This window comes from Myxocyprinus asiaticus, chromosome 43 (assembly GCF_019703515.2).
Source record: "Myxocyprinus asiaticus isolate MX2 ecotype Aquarium Trade chromosome 43, UBuf_Myxa_2, whole genome shotgun sequence".
In the NCBI taxonomy this organism is placed as follows: domain Eukaryota; kingdom Metazoa; phylum Chordata; class Actinopteri; order Cypriniformes; family Catostomidae; genus Myxocyprinus; species Myxocyprinus asiaticus.
In genome coordinates, this window is record NC_059386.1 from 21373877 (window position 1) to 21396111 (window position 22235).

At 38.3% G+C, this 22235-nt stretch overlaps 1 protein-coding gene across 5 annotated transcripts in view; it reads right to left on the bottom strand.

Moving 5' to 3' along the window:
* The window catches only part of auts2a (activator of transcription and developmental regulator AUTS2 a), a 530438-nt gene that overhangs the window by 299578 nt on the left and 208625 nt on the right, over positions 1–22235 (bottom strand). For all 5 annotated transcript variants that reach the window (XM_051685882.1, XM_051685884.1, XM_051685881.1 and 2 more), the window contains one exon: positions 19597–19698. In XM_051685882.1, the coding sequence (XP_051541842.1) occupies positions 19597–19698 (102 nt within the window). The remainder of the gene's footprint in view (positions 1–19596; positions 19699–22235) is intronic.

Below are 22235 nucleotides of genomic sequence, written 5' to 3' on the forward strand. Positions count from 1 at the left end.
TACCATTGTTGTCAGATTTTACTGCTGATTTGAAACACATTATTTGATCATAATCCTGACCAACCGTTTCAGAGATTTCAGACCTTCCCATTCAAAAAGATAAGACCTGTACTCATATGTCGTTTGTATCCACTGACAATAAGTAGATGCCTGGGAGTGTTCCCAAAATGACCACCAAGTGGAGTGACTTGCCTTGAAAGGGACTTTGATGACAGGGAATGGTTTGTCACCAATAACAGTTAAAATAGATCAGATTGAGCCGTCTGCTCTGGGTAAGGTTGTGCTACTGCTACAACAGAGGTTTGTGGTAGTTGTTTTAATAGCTTGTTCTTTAAAGGACTCTTTACCGCTTAGTGTGTATTCAGCCTGTTCCACTCAAGCATAAATCTCAACAGAACCATGACAGATCGTTCTGGAACCTTGGCCGGTTCCAGAACACCCAGCGAGGATTTATGTTTCCCTAAACCACCTACGTGGCCTGACATGCCATTAATGACTAATGGAAGAATATAAAAACTAGTAACTGCTTTAATTTTTCCCTTATTTTGCATACGAGGAGGAAAACCTCATGAAGGTAATAAAACTTTACATTTGGTTATAAATCAGTCTTTTATACAACTAGGCCTAACTGAAATAAGAGATTATGCCTGTGTCTGATTTCTTTATTTAATCATTTATCTTTACTTTTATTACATCAGCTTTGTCCATTGAATGAATTTATTTATTTAGAGTTGATTTTTGAAGGCAGTCTCCATACATGAACACTCTCTGATATCTTTTTGACCAGCAGTTTAATTATTAAATTAGACAGTTAATGACTAAAGTAAACTGCGCTGTCCATTTAAGCCTAACGCACACAACATGGCTCGAGCTTGTCTCCTTTAATGTATTTAGTCGGCGACTGGACTGCAATGAGAAGTCTCAGATCGCATGACCAATGTTCGTGTAGTGTGCACACTTCTGCAACTTGTCCAGACTAGTCGCAGATGCTACGAAGGATTTCAAACCTGCTTGTAATCTTGCCGATGAGTTGTCAGGTGTGCATCTTTTAAAAGCGGCCCAGGATAAATGACGATGGTCAAAAATGTCTGTCTAGTGCATGTTTGTATACAAAAGTAATTCAAAATAGTCCAGATGGGTCCCCTTTGGTGTTCAGGAATAGTGAAGCCACACTAGGCATGTCTGTCCTGCTCTTTCTCAGTTTACGAACTGAAACATCAGTGGGCAGGGCCAAGGGTGTGATGATGTGAAGTAAGGTTGATGTTTTTTGCTGTTGAGGCGATCATGAATTAATGGGCCCCCTAGTGACGTAGGGTAGTCGCGGAATTAGAGAACGAGGCATTTTTGAACCTTGGTTTCAATAAATTATTTTATTACACTGGGGATTAAGTTTTGAGTTCTGAAAATTACAATATGTTTTTATAGTAGAATGACCTCTTACTGTATATGCCAAAATTTCTAGTAAAATGTGATTTCTCATGACATGACCCCTTTAACCATGATAAAACCTAATATAAGGCCTTATTGCTTTATTCTAGGAAAATCTACTACAGCAAATGTAGCTAAACAAACCACCACATGAGTGAAATATTTGAGTGGTAGCACTTGAACAGTTTTGTTCATGCTTTTGCACAGAGAAATGGACAGTAACCAGGCCTAAAACCTCACAATATGAGCCTTTCCAACTTCTCCTCCCACTTTCTCAATCCTTTTCTCTTCCCTGGAGAAACCTCACACAGTCTTTCCGTCAACACCTGGGTCTGCCGGAGATTCAGCAGCACTACTCGGTATTTATGTATGATGAACTACTACATCATACAGAAGAATCATTAAGGAATGAAAACAAGAGTCGCCGCCGAACATGCCAAACAAGCGGGGGGATGGCAGGAAGGGAAAGCACTCTGGTATATTTACAACATAGGCTTGGGGAATAGGGTTGTGGCAGCTCACTTGAACACACACATACACAGAGACTCCAGGTCAGGGTGATTTGTAGGCTCAGGAGAAGTCAGCCTATGCTGGCGTTTATGAAAAGGACTGATGCCTGTATCCTGGTGGACCAGGTTGAGTTTATTTTAGCTCATAGCCAAGGCATTTTCTGTAAAGCAATGTATTTGACAACTTCACTCAAGTGACCCTTGCTCCACAGAGTAAGGGGTACCACTGATGCATTGCATCAGTATGCTGTTAGCTGTGAATGCATATGTGTGGGTAGTACAAGGATAAGTTGCATGTGATGTTACCTAGGGCACAAAAATAAGGATTTTTCTTTTCAGCAGGCCCCATTAAGTGAGTTATTTTATATTTTTTCTTCCCATGCCAAATTATTACATTTCATTTAAATTTAATTTAATTGTTTAATAAATTAATAAAAAATTTTAGAAGCATTTTAACAGCAATGCAGCAAAAAATAATTAAAATAAATAATAATAAAAACATATATATATATATATATATATAGTTACATATATCTTTTTTAAGATTATAAAAGCTTTAATGTGATATAATATAATAATGTAACTCCTTAAGCTATGAATTTATTCACACTTCTGCTGGAATACGATTACATAAGGTGTAAAACATTACTGATCCCTTAAAAACTATCACAAGTCATTCTTGCAATTTTGACCAAATCTTGTCTATGTTAATTCAATGCTCAATACAATACAGAAAACCAACTGTTTAAGGCTGCAAATTATAAAAACACAGATTTAGTAACAACACAGCAGTGGCTCGATAGGGCGATTGACAGTTTCGTCAACTGGTCCGAATCTCCCTCACACTGTCCCTGAACCATCGGGCCATCCTTATTGTTGAGCTCTGCTTCCTAGACAGAGAGGTTTCTGAGGCAAAAAAAAAAAAAAAAAAAAAGACATGTTTTCTCTTCCTCTCTCTTTCTCTGCTGCATTCATGCACATTTAGAATATGGTGCCCACATTAGTCTCTTATTGCTATGGCAACTAGCGATTTTTCTTGCTCCTTGGGCCCCGTGTTGTCATTACCCAATCAGAACGAGACCTTTGTTAAGACTCCCTCAGGCTCCACTTATTCAACTCACTATGATGAACTGACCTTAACATTAAAGAGAGCGACAGCAAGAGAGAGACTCCTCCAAGCTGGTTCTCAGTGCAGGTAAAAAAATTTTTAGAAAATGACAGGAATTTAAATGGCATTACAATATGCACTCAGATCTGAAAAAAAGATAGAGAAAAAGACAATCTAAACCCTGCCAGCACTTTCTCTCTCTCTCTCTCTCTCTCTCTCTCTCTCTCTCTCTCACACACACTCACTCCTTTCCTCCACCCTTCTCTATTTGAAAGGAAAAAGAATTTGCAGTAGAGTGAACAGGGTTATAAGGTGAATGACTGGATGCATTGGATTCAAGGGCATTTCATTGGTAACAGGCTCTGGTTCAGCCAGTCTGTTACAGAACTGAAAGAGATATAATCAGATTTGACTTTTATTAACAATATTTTTTTGTCCTATCTCTACTTTTAGTATCAACTGAGGTGGCAAAAAGGACCACAATAAAATGACTATGAAGCTAAATAAACCACATTTCTTTTCTTACAAAAACCTTTTTTTGTGATCACTGGGCACAATATGAAAATTGCCATACAAAGCATAGAATTGTGTAATGTGTGTAATGTTTATTTTTTTGCCACTTATGTGTATTTACTGTAATATAAACTATGTATTGTGAACAGTGTGTACCTTGTGTAGATGACTTATCAATGGATATATTGTAGATATCTACCTATCTATATATCTCCTGATGACTTCATTCTACCTTGCATCTCAACTCTAGTGGTTGGAATTTCTAGAGCCTCAATCTTTTTTTTTTTTTTTTTTTAATTGTTGGGTGCTGGCTGTATCTAGCTTGTGTAGATGTGTTCATCTGTACGGTCTCTCTCCCATCGCTCATGATGGACAGTCAGCTGTTGGATAATGACAGTCCAATACAGACACACCATGAGGCAAGCAGATCGCCCTGACACTGTATGTCACAATCTGTTCTCACAATCACACACTCACAAACACATGAACACAAACACACTCTCTGTTCCTTCCCAACTTATTAAAATGCATATGCTTATATTAAAAGGGTAAACAATAAGGTTAACAATAAATGGTCCCACTTTATATTAGGTGTCTTTAACTACTATGTACTAACATAAAAATACATACATTCCAATGTATTTCTTGCATAACTAGCCTACATGATGTTCTGCAAAATTCTCACAAGATTCACATTTGCTGCTCCTGAGGTTGAGGTATGGGTAGGTTTAGGCGTAGGGTTAAAGGAATAGTTCACCCAAAAATGAAAATTAGCTGATAATTTACTCACCCTCAGGCCATCCAAGATGTATCTGAGTTTCTTTCTTCATCAAAACAGAATTTAAGACTTTTAGGATTTCATTTCAGGCCTCCTCCTCTAAACAATGCAAGTGAATGTCCTCCATTTTTTTGAAGGTCCTAAATGCATATTTAGGGTGCATCAAAATAATCCACACGACTCCAGTCGACAAATAAATGTCTTCTGAACCCAAACGATTGATTATTTTTAGAAAAAAAACACTACTTGTATACTTTATAACTACAAATGTTCACTTCCGTACATCTCTGTGACGCTCACTCATGAGAGGGATGACATAAGCTCGTTGGTAATGTCACCCGTCACGTGGAGGAGGAGGCAGGAAGCGCGTCATTAATCAAATTTTCATTTTTGGGTGAACTATTCCTTTAATTCCGTTTAAGATTGGGGTGGGTGGGGTTAGGGTTAGGTTTAGGATTAGATGTAATTAAATGCAGGTACCTTAAATGTACTACAAGTACAATGCAACACAACATATTTACATAATAAGTATATTGTATCGAATGCTTAAAAGAATATTCCAGGTTTAATATAAGTTAAGCCCAATCGACAGCATTTGTGGCATAAAAAGTGATTAACACAAAAATGTATTTTGATATGCCCCTCTTTTTCTATAAGAAAAAGCAAAAATCAGGGCTCTAGTGAGGCACTTACAATGGAAGTGAATGGGGCCAATCCGTAAACATTAAAAATACTCACTATTTCAAAAGTATAGCCACAAGACGTTAACAATATGCTAACATGATTTTAATGTGATAAAATCGATTACTAACCTTTTCAGTGTAAAGTTATAGCTAATTTTACAACTTTGTTGCCATGACAATGTAATGTCAACAAACCCTAGAATGACTGTCAAAATGACACATTTCTGACTTTAAACCCTCCAAAAAATGTGCACCATTGCCTTTCATTGTAAGTGCCTCACTGTAACTTTGATTTATGTTTTTTTAAAGAAAAGGAATAAGTCAAATCTTTTTTTTTTTTTTTTTTTTTTTTTTTTTTGTGGTGATCAACATTATGTCACAAATGATGTCGATTGTGCTAAATTTGTATTGAACCCGTAATATTCCTTTAAGTACATAGTAGTTAAAGACACCTAACATAAAGTGAGTCCCAATACAAAACTTAATTGATATATGGCAGATGGGGGAATACTGAGGAAATATATTTGAAAAGAATAATTATTTTTGCAGTTCCGTTTGGTGACACTAGTGCCACAGAAATGACACATGTCAGCTTTAAAAGCTCAGCACAATTATTTTTGTCTTCAAAGCACAAATACTGTGTGGATCTATTATATAGCAGCAATACTTCTAGTATGCTTTTAGTTTGAACTTTCATTATTATGGATGTAGGTAGAACACATTTTTGTTACATCTAAAGGGTGAGCTGTATCTGTGTTATTTTGAGTGTGTGAGTGGTGCTGGGCAGTCAAGGCATAATGGCGGGGCAGTGAGGGACGAGTGGCAGGTTTATTGACGTGCTGTCACCAGCCGTGTTTCAGGTCAGAGTGACTGGCAGCTGATTTAGAGCAGTACTGTTAAGCTATAAAGCAATTACAACCACACTCCTGTTCTTTAGACATACTCTGTATCCCTTCCCACACACAGACAAACACACACACACACACACACATCAACAGCTATAAGCACACTGTCATCCAGACAGGCAAAAATAAACTAGCAATTCCTCACATACTGGCACAATTGCACACATACACAAACAAATACATATTTTTCTGCCGCTAATATACTACATACTAAACTTCCTCATTCAAACACTTTAGCTCATGCCGTGATGGAGGGATAATCAGCTAATTATAGGTGCAGCACGACTGCTATATCTAAATGCTCGTCTCGAATAAGGAACATTTTAAATTAGAGAAAGAGCAAATGGGAGAGAGAGAGTGAGAAAGAGAGAGAATGAGAGTGATGAATGAAGACAGGAAAATAACTACTAGATAATTGATGCTAGCAATTACAACTTACATGTCGGAGCTAATTGGCCGGCATTTCTCAGCTTGTAAGGGCCCCTGACCTCATTATAACATATATGTAGAGGAATAATCAAATTTAGCATTGCGATTTGAGGATCTGTGACAAACGGAGAGCGGAAAGTTTGACTCTAATGTAATCTGTTTTAACTTCAGACAGCTGAGAGCTATATCTATGAGTCAAAAGCTTCGACAGAAACATGAGCTCTTCGCAAAACACCGAGGACTCTTTCCATGTCCCAGCAAAATCGAATAATAACAGTAATCATTAAGAACAACATGTATATTGTATGACATAAATTTGCTCCAGCAGCCATAATTATAGGGTGGAGATTGTTTTACCACATACCAAAAGAATCCCCCAGCACAGGCAGAACTAATAATCTACAGCCACTAACCACTGGGCTGGATTCAAATATGCATGCTGTATAATGGCGAGAGAGCAACAAATCCTCGCAACCCACTTGGAGAGTTCCAAAGTGAAGACTCAAGGGACCAAGAAAAATAAATTTTTTTCATAACATCCCCTTTAGACAAAATTTTGATTAAGTACTGGAAACGCAGATATAAATAACGTAGCTTAAAAGACTGAAATATCATTTGTTATCCCTTCTCACACAAGCCTAGACAAAAGAGATCTCTAGAAAGGAATATAGAAAATTTCTGACCATTTCTACAAATGTATATAAAAGTTTATTAACAGTTTCTGAGCTGAGGATTGTGCAGATTTTGAATCTGAATTCAGAATTTAAATTCAATCTAAAGTCTGAAACTGAATTCTGAATCTAAATTCTGATTCTTTTCCTTCAACCTTAAAATCGGCAAGCTTGTCATATCTATTCTTAATAGTACAGCTAACAGCATAAATCTAATTTCTGAATCTTAATTCTGAATCTGAATTCTGATTCTGTTCCCTCACCCTCACAGTCTGCAAATTTGTCTAATCTATTCCGAATAGCACATCTAACAACATTAATCTGAATTATGTATCCAAATTCTAATTCTAAATTCTGTGTTTAAAGTTTGAAACTGAATTCAAAATTAAAATTCAGAATTCAAAATCCTGGTTCTGTTCCTTCACCCTTAAAATCTGCAGGTTCATCTTATCTATTCTGAATAGTACTGCTAACATAATGAATCTGAATTCTGAATCTGAATTTTGATTCTGTTCCTTTGCCCTCGTAATCTGCAGGTTTGTCTTATATATTCTGAACATTACTGCTAGCAGCATGAATCTGAATTCTGGATCATAATTCTGAATCGGAACTGATCCTTTCCCTTCACCCTCAGAATCGGCAGGTTTGTCTTATCTATTCTGAACAGCCCAGCTAAAAGCATGAATCTGAATTCTGTATCCAACTTCTAATTCTGAATTTTGTGTATAAAGTGTGAAACTGAATTCAGAATCAAAATTCTGATTCTGTTCCTTCACCCATAAAATCTGCAGGTTTAAGACAAACCTATTCTGAATATATTCAATATATTCTGAATAGTACTGCTAAAAGCATGAATCTGAATTCTGAATCTTAATTCTGAATCTGAATTGATTCTGTTCCTTAACCCTCAGAATTTTAGGTTTGTCTTATCTATTCTGAATAGTACTTCTAAAAGCATGAATCTGAATACTTAATCTGATTCTAAATTTAAATTCAGAATCTGAATATGCAGACTTGTCTAATCTATTTTGACAGCATCGCTTATGCAGACTTTGATCGTGTGTGTGTGTGTGTGTGTGGAGAAAGCATCTTGATACACCACACATGCCAGACAACTAAACATGCCGAACTGCCACCTGACCCTCAAAGTATATATTTCATTGCTCCGCATCCGTTAAGACCATACTGAATCATGAATGAGCAATAAAATGCTTTACCCAGAAATCTCTATGGGTAAAGCTATGGTGATCAAAAACAAGGTAATGTCAGCACTTTCTCAATCTCATGGTCTCTTTCACTGTCTGACCATCTCTCTTTCTCTGTCAGGTTGTAATGAGAGTAAAGAGCCACTTTAGTGATGCTCCCTGTGTAGGAGGGATACTGCAGTGAAGATGATTTTAAATTAACTGTCATTTTTTAGCCTTTTAGTTTGGATTTGTTCCTGGCTTCAGCTAAACTCATTATCATCTCCCACTTTGTCCCTCATCAGCAAGACACTGCCAGGTGGTCAAAGACACCAAACACACAGGGGGCACGATATGCCCCGCCCCCTTCCATCTCAACACAACACAAAAACACACATACACACCAAAAGAAAATCACTAATGCTCTGTTTACTGGAATCTGGAGCCCTGTAATTGCCAATTTATTTGATAGGCAGCCGGGTAATGATGGCATTTCACTCCTGCCACACAGACTAAACACGTGTGTTTGATTCACCACACAGCCCCTCTCTCCTCTTCCCTTCACCCTGGCCTCCAGCCACCCTGCCTGGGGAAAGCATGCCGCCATGCTGGCTTCAAACGTGCCTGTAAGGAGACCAGGGGCTTCGGAGCAAATACAGCAAGCCTGCCAATTTATCCAAGGTTTGGGGTTACCACTGGCAAGCACAAGGCCGATGCACCATTTGTAGCTTAATGAGCTGGCAGCGTATGGGGATGGAGGGAGAAAGGGAACAGGGAGGAGAGAAAAAGAAATAGAAAAGGGGGAAAGGAAGCAAGATGGTCTGCCGTGGCCTCTTTTGACCCCAGTTTCCTCTCAGCCAAGCGAAGATCAACACTGAGCTCACTCTCTGTTTTTTCTTTCTTTCTTTTTTTTTTTTTTTTTTAAATCAGAGCAACAGTGAGGAATAAGAGAGTGAAGACATCATTAGCACACTGCAAAAGAGTCTACAACAAGAGCTAGAATTACTCCTTATAACCCCAAACTCTTTAAAGGAGACTCAAGCTTTTCATTCACTTTTGTTTCAATTTTATTAAACATGAAGAGGATATGAGTATAAACATACAAAAATGACATTTTCTTTCATGATCCACACAATACTTTTGGATGTTTTACTTTTCCTGGTGACTTTCTCTCTATACTGCAAAAAATATTTTCATTATCAGTATTTATTTGTCTTGTTTTCCAGAAAAAAAAAAAAAAAAGAAACATCCTTAAAACAAGACATAATTATTTGAGAAGCAAAACTGATATTAACATATTAAGACTAGTTTTCAGAGAATATATATATACTAACTGAGAATTTTATTAGGAAGACTTGAACACCTACTTATTCATGCGATTATCTAATCAGTCAATCGTGTGGCAGCAGTGTAATGCGTAAAACATGCAGATATGGGTCAGGAGCTTCAGTTAATGTTCACATCAACCATCAGAATGGGGAAAAATGTGATCACAGTGATTTGGACCATGGATGGCATAACTGTTGGTGCCAGATGGGCTGGTTTGAGTATTTCTGTAACTACTGATCTCCTGGGATTTTCACACACAACAGTCTCTAGAGTTGACTCAGAATGGTGCCAAAAACAAACCAAAAAAAAAAAAAACATCCACTGAGTGACAGTTCTTCTGACGTAAACACCTTGTTGATGAGAGAGGTCAACAGAGAATGCTCAGACTGGTTTGAGCTGACAGAAAGGCTATGGTAACTCAGATAACCACTCTGTACAATTGTAGTGAGCAGAATAGCATCTCAGAAAGCAAAACACGTTGAACCTTGAGGCAGATGGGCTACAACAGCAGAAGACTATGTCAGGCACTTTATTAGGACCATAGTGTTCCTTATAAAGTGCTCAGTGAGTATATCTTGAATAAATCTATCTTTTATTTATTTATTTTTTGCTCATTGGCAAAATGCTTTCTTGTTTTAAGCATAATCCTTACTAAATTTAGTTTAGATTTATGATTAAAAAAAAATAAATAAAAAAATGCAAGTGTGCTAAGAAAAAGAAACTTAATTCAAGATATATTTTCTAAAAAAAAAACAAGCCATATTATTTTACGCAAATCTGCTCCCCAAGTAAATTTATCTTGCTTTAAGAATGTTTAGATATTTTTTTACCAGAAAACAAGTATCTTTTAAGTATTATAAGATATTCTTCCTGGAATACAAGAAAAAAATACTGATTATGAAAAGGATTTTTTTGTAGCATATCTCTACTCTCTCTCTCTCTCTCTCTCTCTCTCTCTCTCTCTCTCTCTCTCTCTCTAAAAGAAATGCTTTCTAGTACCTCTATGCTGGTATGAAGTGGCTTTTTTATGATCTGACTGTGAATGACCAGCTTCCTCCATTCCCCTTAGGACTGGGATGCTCTACTTTAAGTGTGACCCTGAGAAACTGCTCAAGCAAAAAAGTGTATCTCCGCTAAACACCTTTCAGCACCTTCTGTTAAGAATACTCAAGGGTTTTCAAAACATTCTGTGACAGATAAATACACTTGCCATAGACCTTAAGCATGTGAATGAAAACGAGGCTGTGCAAGACAGTCTATTCAAAGTCCTAGGTCATGACTAATTTTCCCCCAACGTGCATTTCAATGATTCGTAGTCTAAACAATAGACACCCTACTCAACAGTACAACATGACTTTACTTTCATCCCACACAGCCTTGATTAAAAATGTAATATTTTCTATACTTTCTATACTTTAATGAAAAATCTTTCTTTGATAAATAACATTCAGAGATAATCATTATTTTTGTCAGAAGAAATTACATTTTCTATAGTAAAGTTACAATTAGGATAATATTATTTGTGAGTATTTGTCTAATTAACTACAAGAAAGTCCACAAAAAATAGAGATTTAAAATGTACGCATTCTTTTTGCGTTTTTTTTTTTTTTTACCTGTCCAATAATCAAACTCTATCTCTTGTTTCATTTGTCACTTTATTTGTTTCCCTCTTCCCCTTGCATTTCTCCTCTTCCTATATCACTTTCCTCCTCCTCACACCACTCTCCCACTTTATCTCTACGTCTTCTCTCTTCCCTAACAAGGGGCTGCAGGTATTATTTCAATTTCTGAAGTCAACATCAAATTACTTATTTCATTTCATGCCTGGCCAAACATCTTATAGCTACACGCAGGAGTGGTCGCTCTAAACTCGTTCTGCCGTGTCTGTTCCGACGACTCACCTCGCCCTCCAGCTGACAGCTCTAATTATGCCCGATATCTGATAGTGCCTGTGCACACTCCCAGACTCATATCTCCACCCTTGGAGCCAAGGCTTGAGGTTTGGAGAGGGCCTGCACCAGACAGATTGAGCTTGCACACATGCCTGTGTATAGATCCATAAACAAGAAGATCACGCTGTTTTCATAACTTTCAGTTCAATGTACTGTAAACTGAATGGACTGGCTTCATACAGCTAAATGCTGCTTCAATAGGGTTGTATATGTCTGAAAGACTGAATACTTACGCAAACACCAGTTAAAATAATGTCATTAAATTAATACATCACGAATTTCAGTATTGTGGAAAATACACACACACACACACACACACACACACACACACACACACACACACACACACACACACATATATATATATATACTGTACACTGTACACTTATGGATGTGGTTTGTGTTTGTTTATGGTACATCACTGTTGTCCATACATGGTCACTCTTACATTTGTCACTGTGTTACTTCCTGTTGTCTCCACTTCTATGGAATATAAGCATAGTCACTCTTCAGTAATTAGGATGTGTTTATCACCACCAAAGCACAAACACATAGCAGAACCTACAGGCCTGAGGGTGCAGACAACCTCTGCTCCTCTACCTTACACAACACACACACATGCACTCTTCAAATGCTTCTATTGTTCCTGTTGGCACGGGGTCATGTCAGTTTAGACCAATGAAGTGGATAAGAAAAATGGTAAAATACCGTTTACATATTAAAGCTGTTTGTTCTTAAGAAGAAGGCAGATAGGCAAAGCAGTCAACGGACTGATCACAATCAGGTGTCAAGACAGTTGTTTTAGACTGAATCCAACTCACGCTTACCTTAATCGGGTGGTTTTTTTTTTTGGCTATGGTCACTAAAACATGCATACAGTCTGTAATAACAATAGCAGTGCAAACTTTCCTTTTTGCATAACATTTCAGCACTGAGCATATTTACATGCACAATCTTAAAAAAAATAAAAAATATGCTTAATAAGCCAATAACATGTAAGGTGGGTGATCTAAATGCCTTAAATGGTTTTCTCGTTTTGGGGTATGGAAATAAACGGTTTAAGAAAAAAATTAATAAAATCAACACACCTTCATTTTTTACCAATAGCCCTGATTTCGTTCTGCATGCAAACACCTTTACCACTAGTCTGCCAACTTATTCAATGTGCACACGTCTGTTAAATGGTTTAATGGTTTGACTCGATGCATTTGACATACTGGTTATGACTGTTGTGAAAAGAGATGTTGACTAAGGGGTGTTTAGTTTGTATTATAATATCTTAGTCATTTGTTAATTTGAGTATTGTGCAATTAGTTGGTGTTTGTAGTGATGGATGCAGCGTGGTCAGTATTTGGGATTGGCTGCATTGTGTTAAGAGTGGATAATATTTGGAGGAGGTCACGTGACGCCATGCGAGGAGCAGACGTGTGAGCGACTAGCTCTGTGCACTTTGCTAGTTTTTTAAGTATTTTCATGTTATAATCCGGTGAGATTCGATACACCCCGTTACATATTTATTCTTTGAGGTAAACATGGCAAAGAGGTCAAAATCCTCAGACTCTGGAGACATTAAAAGACACTTACGTGTTCAAGCTGAGGCCTCTGACGGGACTGCGAGCTGGGGACTTGATTTAGACGGCACGTCGGGAGATGAAACCCAGAGTCAACTGTCCAACATCTTGGTGATGCTGACGAAGGTTGTTGCTGACTTGGAGGATCTCGCTGTAATACGGCGATCAATTAAGGCGATGGAAACAAAATTCTCTGAATTGGTAACAAGAGTGGCAGAAGTTGAAAAACTAATCGATTATCTGGAGTCAACGGAAAGGGAATTATCCGCTAATCCACCCATGTCCAAAACAGACTTGCAACACATTTTGGAAAAACTTGAATATTTCGAAAATATGAACCGAAGGAATAACATACAAATTGTTGGAATTCCTGAGCATGAAGAGGGCAGAGATATGGTGAAATTCCTTGATGAGCTCTTCCCGAGTCTGCTCGACATAACAGGCCATAAACTGGAAATCGAGCGAGCTCACAGAGTCCCGGCTCGGAGATCTGCTGAGGGAGACAGGCCCCAATCAATCCTGGCCAAATTTCTGAGATCATCCGATAAAGATTTCGTGTTGCACCAGGCGAGGAGCAAAGGAAAGCTTTCTTGGAAGAACCACAATATTTTCTTGTTCCCGGACTTTGCGAATTCGACAAGAGAGAAACGCGATCGGTTCAAGGAATGTAAGAAACTCTTGCATCAACGGAAGATCGCTTTTGCACTGATGTTTCCGGCCACACTGAGAATAGACACCAAGCAAAATATTTGTATGCCCCAAAAAGGCACTGGCCTTCATACAAACTATGGGTGAGTAAACCATTGGGCGTTTCTTATGTGAGTGGACTGATTCGCTGTTCAGTGTCTAGACTGTCCGAGGAAGCTGGGCACCATTTTTGTTTCTTTTTGCGTTGGCTCCGCCTAGCGGCTGTAGTTTGTTTTGTGGCATGACACTCCAAGAAACTTTTGCAATGACTGAAGATCGCTTTTACACTGAAGTTCCCGGCCAGATTGAGAATGGACACTATGGATGACCGCAAAATATCTACATGCTCACATAAAGAACGTGTTTTATAAAGTTGTCAGTCTGAGTAAGTCATGATGCATTTTTTTTATGTGGCCTCCGAATGAATTTGACTCTTGATCATCCGAGGAACCGGGTTGCCTATTTTGTTTCTTTATGTGCTGGCTCCGCCTAGCGGCTGGAGTTTGTTCTGTTGAATAATACTCCTTTGGGTCAGCAGTGGATGAATCTGACCATTCTTTGTGCTTGCGCCTCCTGTTGGCGGGAGTTTGTTTTGTGGAGTATATTTAAGGGACATTGGAATGATTATGTCATCTGCTGCACTCATAACAGCTGGCTCACTGAACACTTGTCTGTCTGTCTGAGGAAACTGAACTGCTTTATATCAGCTGGAGTTTGTTTTGTGGAGGAACACACCTTCAAGACAGTTTTGTGAATGAATCTACACGTTCTTTGTATTTATTCTGCCTATTGGCTGGAGTTTGTTTTACAAAGTATTTTCTGTTATGTAATTTTGCCTCACAAAACCTGTGCAGAAGCACCGGACTAGAGCAATCCGATGGCAAAGTTGTCGCGGGGGTTCTCGCATGCGTACATGGACCTTCTGAGTTTACAGGGATTGACGCCAGTTGGCGCACGTTTTTCTTTTTTCTGTTTGTTTTGTTCGGGGGGGGGGGGGGGGGGGGTAGTTCGGGGTTTGATTGTTGCATTAATGGGAAATGTGGTCTGTATAATCTTGCTTTTGACACACAATTTATTTTTTTTATTAAATCAATATGTCAATTGTTAATATGAGTGGATTGTCTCTCTCTCCACATGGAATGTCAATGGATTGGGGCACCCCATAAAAAGAAGGAAGGTTATTCCTTTTCTTAAATGTAAGAAATATGATATAGTGTTTCTTCAAGAAACACATCTTTCCCCACAGGAAGCTGAAAAAATTGGGAAGATATGGGGTGGACATGTTTTCTTTAATGCTGGCTCAAGTAAGAGCAGGGGGGTCATTATATTGATAAATAAACATCTACAATTCAAATTTCTCAAACAGATTAAAGATAAAATACGAAGAGTCATTATTGTTTTAGCAGACATTCAGGGGCAAAGATTGATTTTGGCTAATATTTACGCACCTAACACTGATGATCAGGGCTTTTTTATAGATCATGAAGGGATGTTGCAAACCGCTAGCACCCCTCATTATATAATATTGGGAGGAGACTTTAATTTATTGATGGACTCAATCATTGATCATAGTGAAGCAAAAGTGTGTAAGCCCCCTAGAGCAACATTGACGCTTCACAGGATGTGTAAAAATCTTAGTCTTGCAGATATCTGGTGACTTTTGAACCCATCTAGTAGGGATTATAATTTTTTTCATCAGTTCATAAGATTTATTCTAGAATAGTTTTTTTTTTTTTTATATCTAAATCCCTCATTTCATCTGTTGTTGACTGCTCAATTGGAAACATCTTAGTCTCAGATCACGCCCTGGTGAGTTTAGAGATGTTGCCACATACAGAGAAAAAGAAATCATATAGTTGGCATTTTAATGTATACCTTTTGCTAAATCCTGATTTCCAACAAATGTTAAAGACTGAAATCAATGTTTATATGGAGACCAACTAGTCCTCAGTATCCTCTATGGGCATGGCTTGTGAGGCACTTAAGGCGGTTCTTAGGGGTTGGATCATACAGTATGCCTCATTCATCAAAAAATCCAAAGCACGAGAACTCGTGGAGTTGGAAGAGAATATAAAAAGTGCCGAGGCAGAGCTGAAGCGCCGAATGTCATCTGATGGCCTCAGAGAATTGACTCGACTGAAATATAGATATAATACTATTTTGTCGCAGAAAGTGGAGTTTTGGTTGTTCAGGGCAAGACAATCATACTTTGAGTCAGGGGATAAAGCAGGGAAGCTTCTGGCTAGATATATAAAACAGAGAGAGTCTTTTTCTACCATTCCCTCAGTGAAATCTGCTGGTGGTGAAATTTTTACCTCAGCCACTGATATTAATAATGCTTTTAAAGAGTACTATCTTTATCTCTATAGTTCCACATTTTCGTCTACTGATGAATATATTAGAAAATTTGTGGAACCATTAGAACTTCCTCAATTGACGACTGAGCAAAAAAATGATCTTGAATCTGAGATAATCTTGGAGGAGGTTGACGAGGTAATTAAGGCCTTGCCTTCAGGCAAAGCTCCGGGGCCAGAAGGTTTTGCCGCTGAATTTTTTAGATCTCATGCTTCAGAACTGGCTCCACTTTTGCTAGAAGTTTATACAGAATCATTAAAGAACGGAAAGTTTCCTCCAACCATGACACAAGCCCGGATCAGTCTGATCCTTAAAAAGGACAAAGATCCAAGCGAGTGTAAGAGTTACCGTCCAATTTCCCTGATCCAGCTAGATGTAAAAATACTGTCAAAATTTTGGCTAATCGATTAAGTTATGACATCTCTTATACATATAGATCAGGTGGGGTTTATTAGGGGCTGCAGCTCTTCTGACAACATTAGGCGTTTCATCAATATCATGTGGTCAGTGGCGAATGATCAGACACCGGTCGCTGCCATCTCACTTGACGCCGAAAATGCCTTTGATATGGTAGAATCTTTTTAAGATTTTGGAAATATACGGGTTCGGGAGTTCATTTATTGGTTGGATTAAGTTACTTTATAGATACCCTGTAGCGGCGGTACAAACAAATGGATTAATTTCAAATTATTTTACTTTGAATAGGGGCACACGTCAGGGTTGCCCTCTTTCCCCATTATTGTTCTGTCTTGCCCTGGAACCATTAGCAGCTGCAATAAGAAAGGAAGAGGACAATCCAGGGGTGGTGGTGGGAGGTGTGGTGCATAAGCTTTTGCTTTACGCAGATGATATTTTATTATTCGTCTCTGACCCTATTAGATCTATGCCTTGCCTCCACAGAATTATTCATTCCTTTTCTAAATTTTCAGGATACAAATTCAATTGGTCTAAATCCGAAGCTTTGGCTTTGACAGCGTACTGCCCAGTGACGGCTTTTTTTTTAGCCGGGTGATTTCCAGTGGCCCAAACAGGGCCTTAAGTATTTGGGCATTTTATTCCCAGCAAAACTGTGTAATTTAGTTAGAGTTAATTTTGACCCCTTAATAAAACGGTTTTTGAGCGATGTGGGCAGGTGGGCTTCATTGCATTTATCTATGATCGGGAAAGTTAATGTTATTAAAATTAATTGTATTCCAAAATTCAACTACCTGCTAGTCTCTCCCTATAGATGTCCCCTTCTCTTATTTCAAGCAATTTGACAACATAGCGAAGTCCTTCATTTGGAATGGTAAGCGTCCCAAATTACATTTCAATAAGTTACATAGGCTGATTGACAAAGGTGGGCTAGGCCTACCCAAGATTTATTTTATTATTATGCATTTGGTCTCAGACATTTGGCTCATTGGTCGCTTCCACCTGAGAGAGCTCCTCCCTGGTTCTGTACAGAACAGGAAGTTATTGCCCCTATTTCACCATTGCAAAGCCTTTCTATCAAATTAATCGGAGAAGTTAAGTTACATCCCGTTATCTTGCATTTGAACTCGGTATGGACAAAGGTGTCCAGAGTGTTTAATTCAGACATTTATTTAAATGTTGCCTAGAGCATATGGCTGAACCCCAAATTATGCATCAACAAGTCCCCTTTTTGCTGGTCAGAATGGATTGGGAGGGGGGTTACTACACTCGGTGACCTATATGAGAGTGGAGTGCTGAGATCCTTTCAAAATTTGGTTCAACTTTTTGGGATTCCCAGATCTCAGTTCTATAAGTATTTACAGTTGTGCCACTTGATTTGTACTGTTTTTGGGAGTGGTTTACACCCCCCTAAAGCGGCAGATACTCTGGGAGTGGTGATTGCTGCTTTCGGAAAAGGTCATGAGGCATCGGTGTATTACTCCCTGTTAATTCAGAGTCTGGGGGACAGAGCTTCAGCTTCTCTTAAGAGATTAAGGGAGTGTGGGCTAGGATTCTAAAAAATGTCAAATCTGCATCTAGAGATGCAAGGGTTCGCCTTATGCAATTCAAGATTTTACATAGAGTCTATTGGACCCCTTCTAGATTATATAGGCTTGGTCTTAAAGACACACCCACCTGCTGGCGATGTCAATCAGAAGATGGAGACACAACCCATGTTTTTTGGGGGTGTCGTAAGATTCAAGAATTTTGGCTGAAGGTGCAAAGTTTTGTGTGTGATGTGTTGGGCACTCAGGTCTCGTTCTGCCCCAGACTCTGTATTTTGGGAGATGGGAAGGTCATGGATTTGGAGGATAAGTACATGAAGGACTGGGTTTTGACCAATGTGATGATTGGTAGGCAGGTTATTTTGAGGAGTTGGAAGTTGGATAGAGCACCCTCGTTCCCGGAGTGGTGTGCGGAGATGGGGAGTGTGGCTGCCTTCGAGGAGCGGTCGAGCAGAAGGATGGGATTTAGGGATTTTTATAATAAGAAATGGGGCAATTACCTAGCATTTCTGGGGGAATCTCGAGGAGGGGCAGTAGAGGGAGTAAATTAGAGTTTTTTTTTTTATTATACTTGATTATTGTATTTTCTTTTTTTTGTTGTTGTTTTAGTTTGTGTTTTTTTTTCTTGTGTGTGTGTGTGTGTGTGTGTGTGTTTGTGTGTGTGTCTATATTCTATTGACCACAGGGGTGTTCGTGGGGGGGTCAGGGTGGGGTGGGAGTTTGGTAGGGGGAGGGGATATGGTGGGAGTTTAATGTATAAAGTGATTGATTCATTATATATATGTTGTTGTTTTTTTTGCGTGTGTTAATTTATGAATCAATGAAAATGTTAATAAAAAAATAAATAAAAAAAGAGTGTATAATATTTAAAGGGATAATTCACCCAAAAATGAAATGTTTCTCATCATTTACTCACCCACATACCATCCCAGATGTGTATGACTTTCTACTTCTGAACACAAATTAAGATTTTTAGAAGAATATCTCAGCTCTGTAGGTCCATACAATGCAAGTGAATAAAGCTCCAAAAATCACATAAAGGCAGCATAAAGGTAATCCATACTCCAAACAAGACTCCAGTGGTTAAATCCGTGTATTCAGAAGCGATGCAGATTACGTTGGGTGAGAAACAGATCAATATTTCAACCCTTTTATAATATCAATCTTCACTTTCAAAATGTGAAATAATATGAAAAATTGGAGATTTATAGTAAAAAAAAGGACTTAAATATTTATCTGTTTCTCACCCACACCTATTATATTGCTTTAGACGACATAGATTTAACCACTGGAGTCATATGGATTACTTTTACGCTACCATTTTTAGTGATTTTTGGAGCTTGAAAGGTCTGGTCACCATTCACTTACATCGTGGACCTACAGAGCTGAGATTTTCTAAATATCTTCATTTGTGTTATGCAGAAGAAAGTCATACAGATCTGGAATGGCATGAGGTTGAGTAAATGATGAGAGAATATTCATTTTTGGGTGAACTATCCCTTTAAAGATGTAGAGATTTAATTGGTCACTCACGTCAGTCTGTCTGTCTCTGGAGCTGCTCCGGATGGAGGGTTTGGACTTTCCACTGACGCTCTCACTGTCACTGTCTTTACAGTTGTTCTGGCCCGGCTTCAGCTGGAAAACACAAAAATGCAAAACAAAGAAAAATTCAGAACCCACAAGAAGAGAAAATACTACAAAAGACTTTACTTTTTAAATATAATGTTACTATATTATAGGCCAGAGAAACAGCAATGCTAATCGATGCTTTACTTTCGATCCCATTATTTTATTAATATAACATTTTTATTTATTTTTTTAGAACTATTGACTAGCGGTTTGTAAACATGTTCCAAACACATTGAGATGATCATGTGTTAGATATGGGTTCAGATTTGGCCTGTGATGTGTCTTGATTTGGTTCTCCCCCCTTTTCCCCATCATTTCCTGTCATTCCTCCACTTTCACCATCAATAAATTGGCAAATGTTTCCATAGGTTTCCATAGACCTCACCCTGCCAAAACCTGCCACCTTTGTCTATCAACACATAAAAACCCAGTTTTATGAGTAGATATAAGCGGAAAATGACTGCAGAGTCACTTAATGGAAAACTCAGAGTAGGCCATGACGCACTGGGGGGGTTGTTTACAGAGATGGAGAGATCGGCCGCTCATTTCTTTTATTCTCTCTCTCACTTACTCTTTCTTGCATACTCCCCCATCACATAGGAGAATAAAACAGATTCCTTGCGATAGTACTTGACAAAGGCAGCGGGATGGGGGGTGGGGGATAAAATGAGGGTTGGAGAATATCTCTTTTCACTGGTGGAGGCTGTGGGTTGTTCAAGGCGCACAGGCGGGATAAGGGACTGCAGGGAAGAAGGCCCTTGAGTAAAGCACATAATTAAAATGAAACTGTTCCCTTTCTGTAGCCATTAGCTATGTGAAAAGATCTCTCTCAGAGGGAGAGCTCAGAGACTACAGGCAGAGACTGTTGGCTCTACCAGCAGGCCACCGTGATAAGAGTCCTGCACTGCTCAGAGAGAGAAAGAGAGAGAGAGAGTGAGAGAGATGGCAATGAGAAAAAGTAGGACAAGGAAAGGCACAAACACTAGAAAAACTCTGACTGATGGAGTGTTCGACAGATAGGAATGCAAAAGATTTGTTTTGAATCTGTGCTAGTAACTGAAAGTATGTACATTTGATCACGCAAGGGGAAGATGCATGAACTATCACCATTGTGCCATTGAGTATGATATTTTAACCCAGGCAGTCCCAAGGGGATTGTCCTTGCACTAAGAGTAAGTCGCTTTGGATAAAAATGTCTGCTAAATATATGTATACTTACAGGCTTCAACATCTCATTTTCAAAATACTGGCTCATTAACTTCATCTAAACTTCTACCTCCAGGGAATTGTTTCATCCAGTCAAAGTCAACTACCGCTCTGTATTCATTTAGATTTCCAAGACCGTATCTCAGTCCCCACAGCTGTCAGACAATGTTCTGATCTACACCTGCACTGACCAGACCTCTGTCACATTACAGACAGAAGAAAGCAGAGGTTAAAATGACTTATTATATGACTTTATCAGCCTGCAGAAACTTTCATTATGCAATGTGTGGGCTTCAAAATTCCAAGTTCAAATTCACAGTACTGTGGGAGTTTTAGTGCCGTGTAAATCACTCCATAGTCTCTGATAATATTTTTGTAAATGTTTAGAGTATGATTTTATCTAAAAGGTTTATATTCCAACATTATCAATATATGTAAAAGTACCACCAACACTTTCTTTAAAACCGGTATACGTAATGCATTATAAAGGTTTTCTTAGCAGGTTAAAGGTAGATGTGCTATCTGGGTTTAAACCTTATGTTGTGTTCTGGTCATTTTGACCCAGATGACTTTTTTTACTTATGATAATTTATTTATTTATTTATTTATTTTTAATACTTAATCCAATTGGAATAAAATTCCTTGAATTTGTTCACATATGGTATCTGAAAACACAAAAATCTGACCACTTTCTTTACATTTTATTGGTTTTATTTCACTTTGTTAAACTTGTTGTGCTCCTGGTCAAAAATGACCGGCCATTGGAAATAAATGGATTAAACTACAAAATACAGAAATATTAAGTGTTCAGGAGCATCCAAATCCTTTAGATGAGCACATATGTGGATATGTGTTTGCACACACAAAGTCCTCAAACATGTGCACACACACACACGCACACACACACATGTTGGTGTTGCTATACTTATGAGGACTCTCCTTAGACATAATTATTTTTATACTGTATGAACTATAGATTCTATCCCGTAACCCCAAACATAAACCTCACAGAAAACTTTCTGCATTAAAAAAAAAAAAAAAAAAAAAAAAAAAACATTGTTTAGTATATTTTTTAAGCCATATGATTTATGGGGACACTAGAAATGTCCTCATAAACCACATTTATAGCATAATACCCTTGTAATTACCAGTTTGTAACCTACATTTTTTTTCCTCGTGAACCACCCAAACCTGCCCACACACACACACGTCCACACGCCCACACACACACACACACACACACACACACACACACACACACACACACACACACACACACACACACACACACGCAATGTGTGTTGAGCACCCTTTTGTGCATTATCTTTCCATGTATA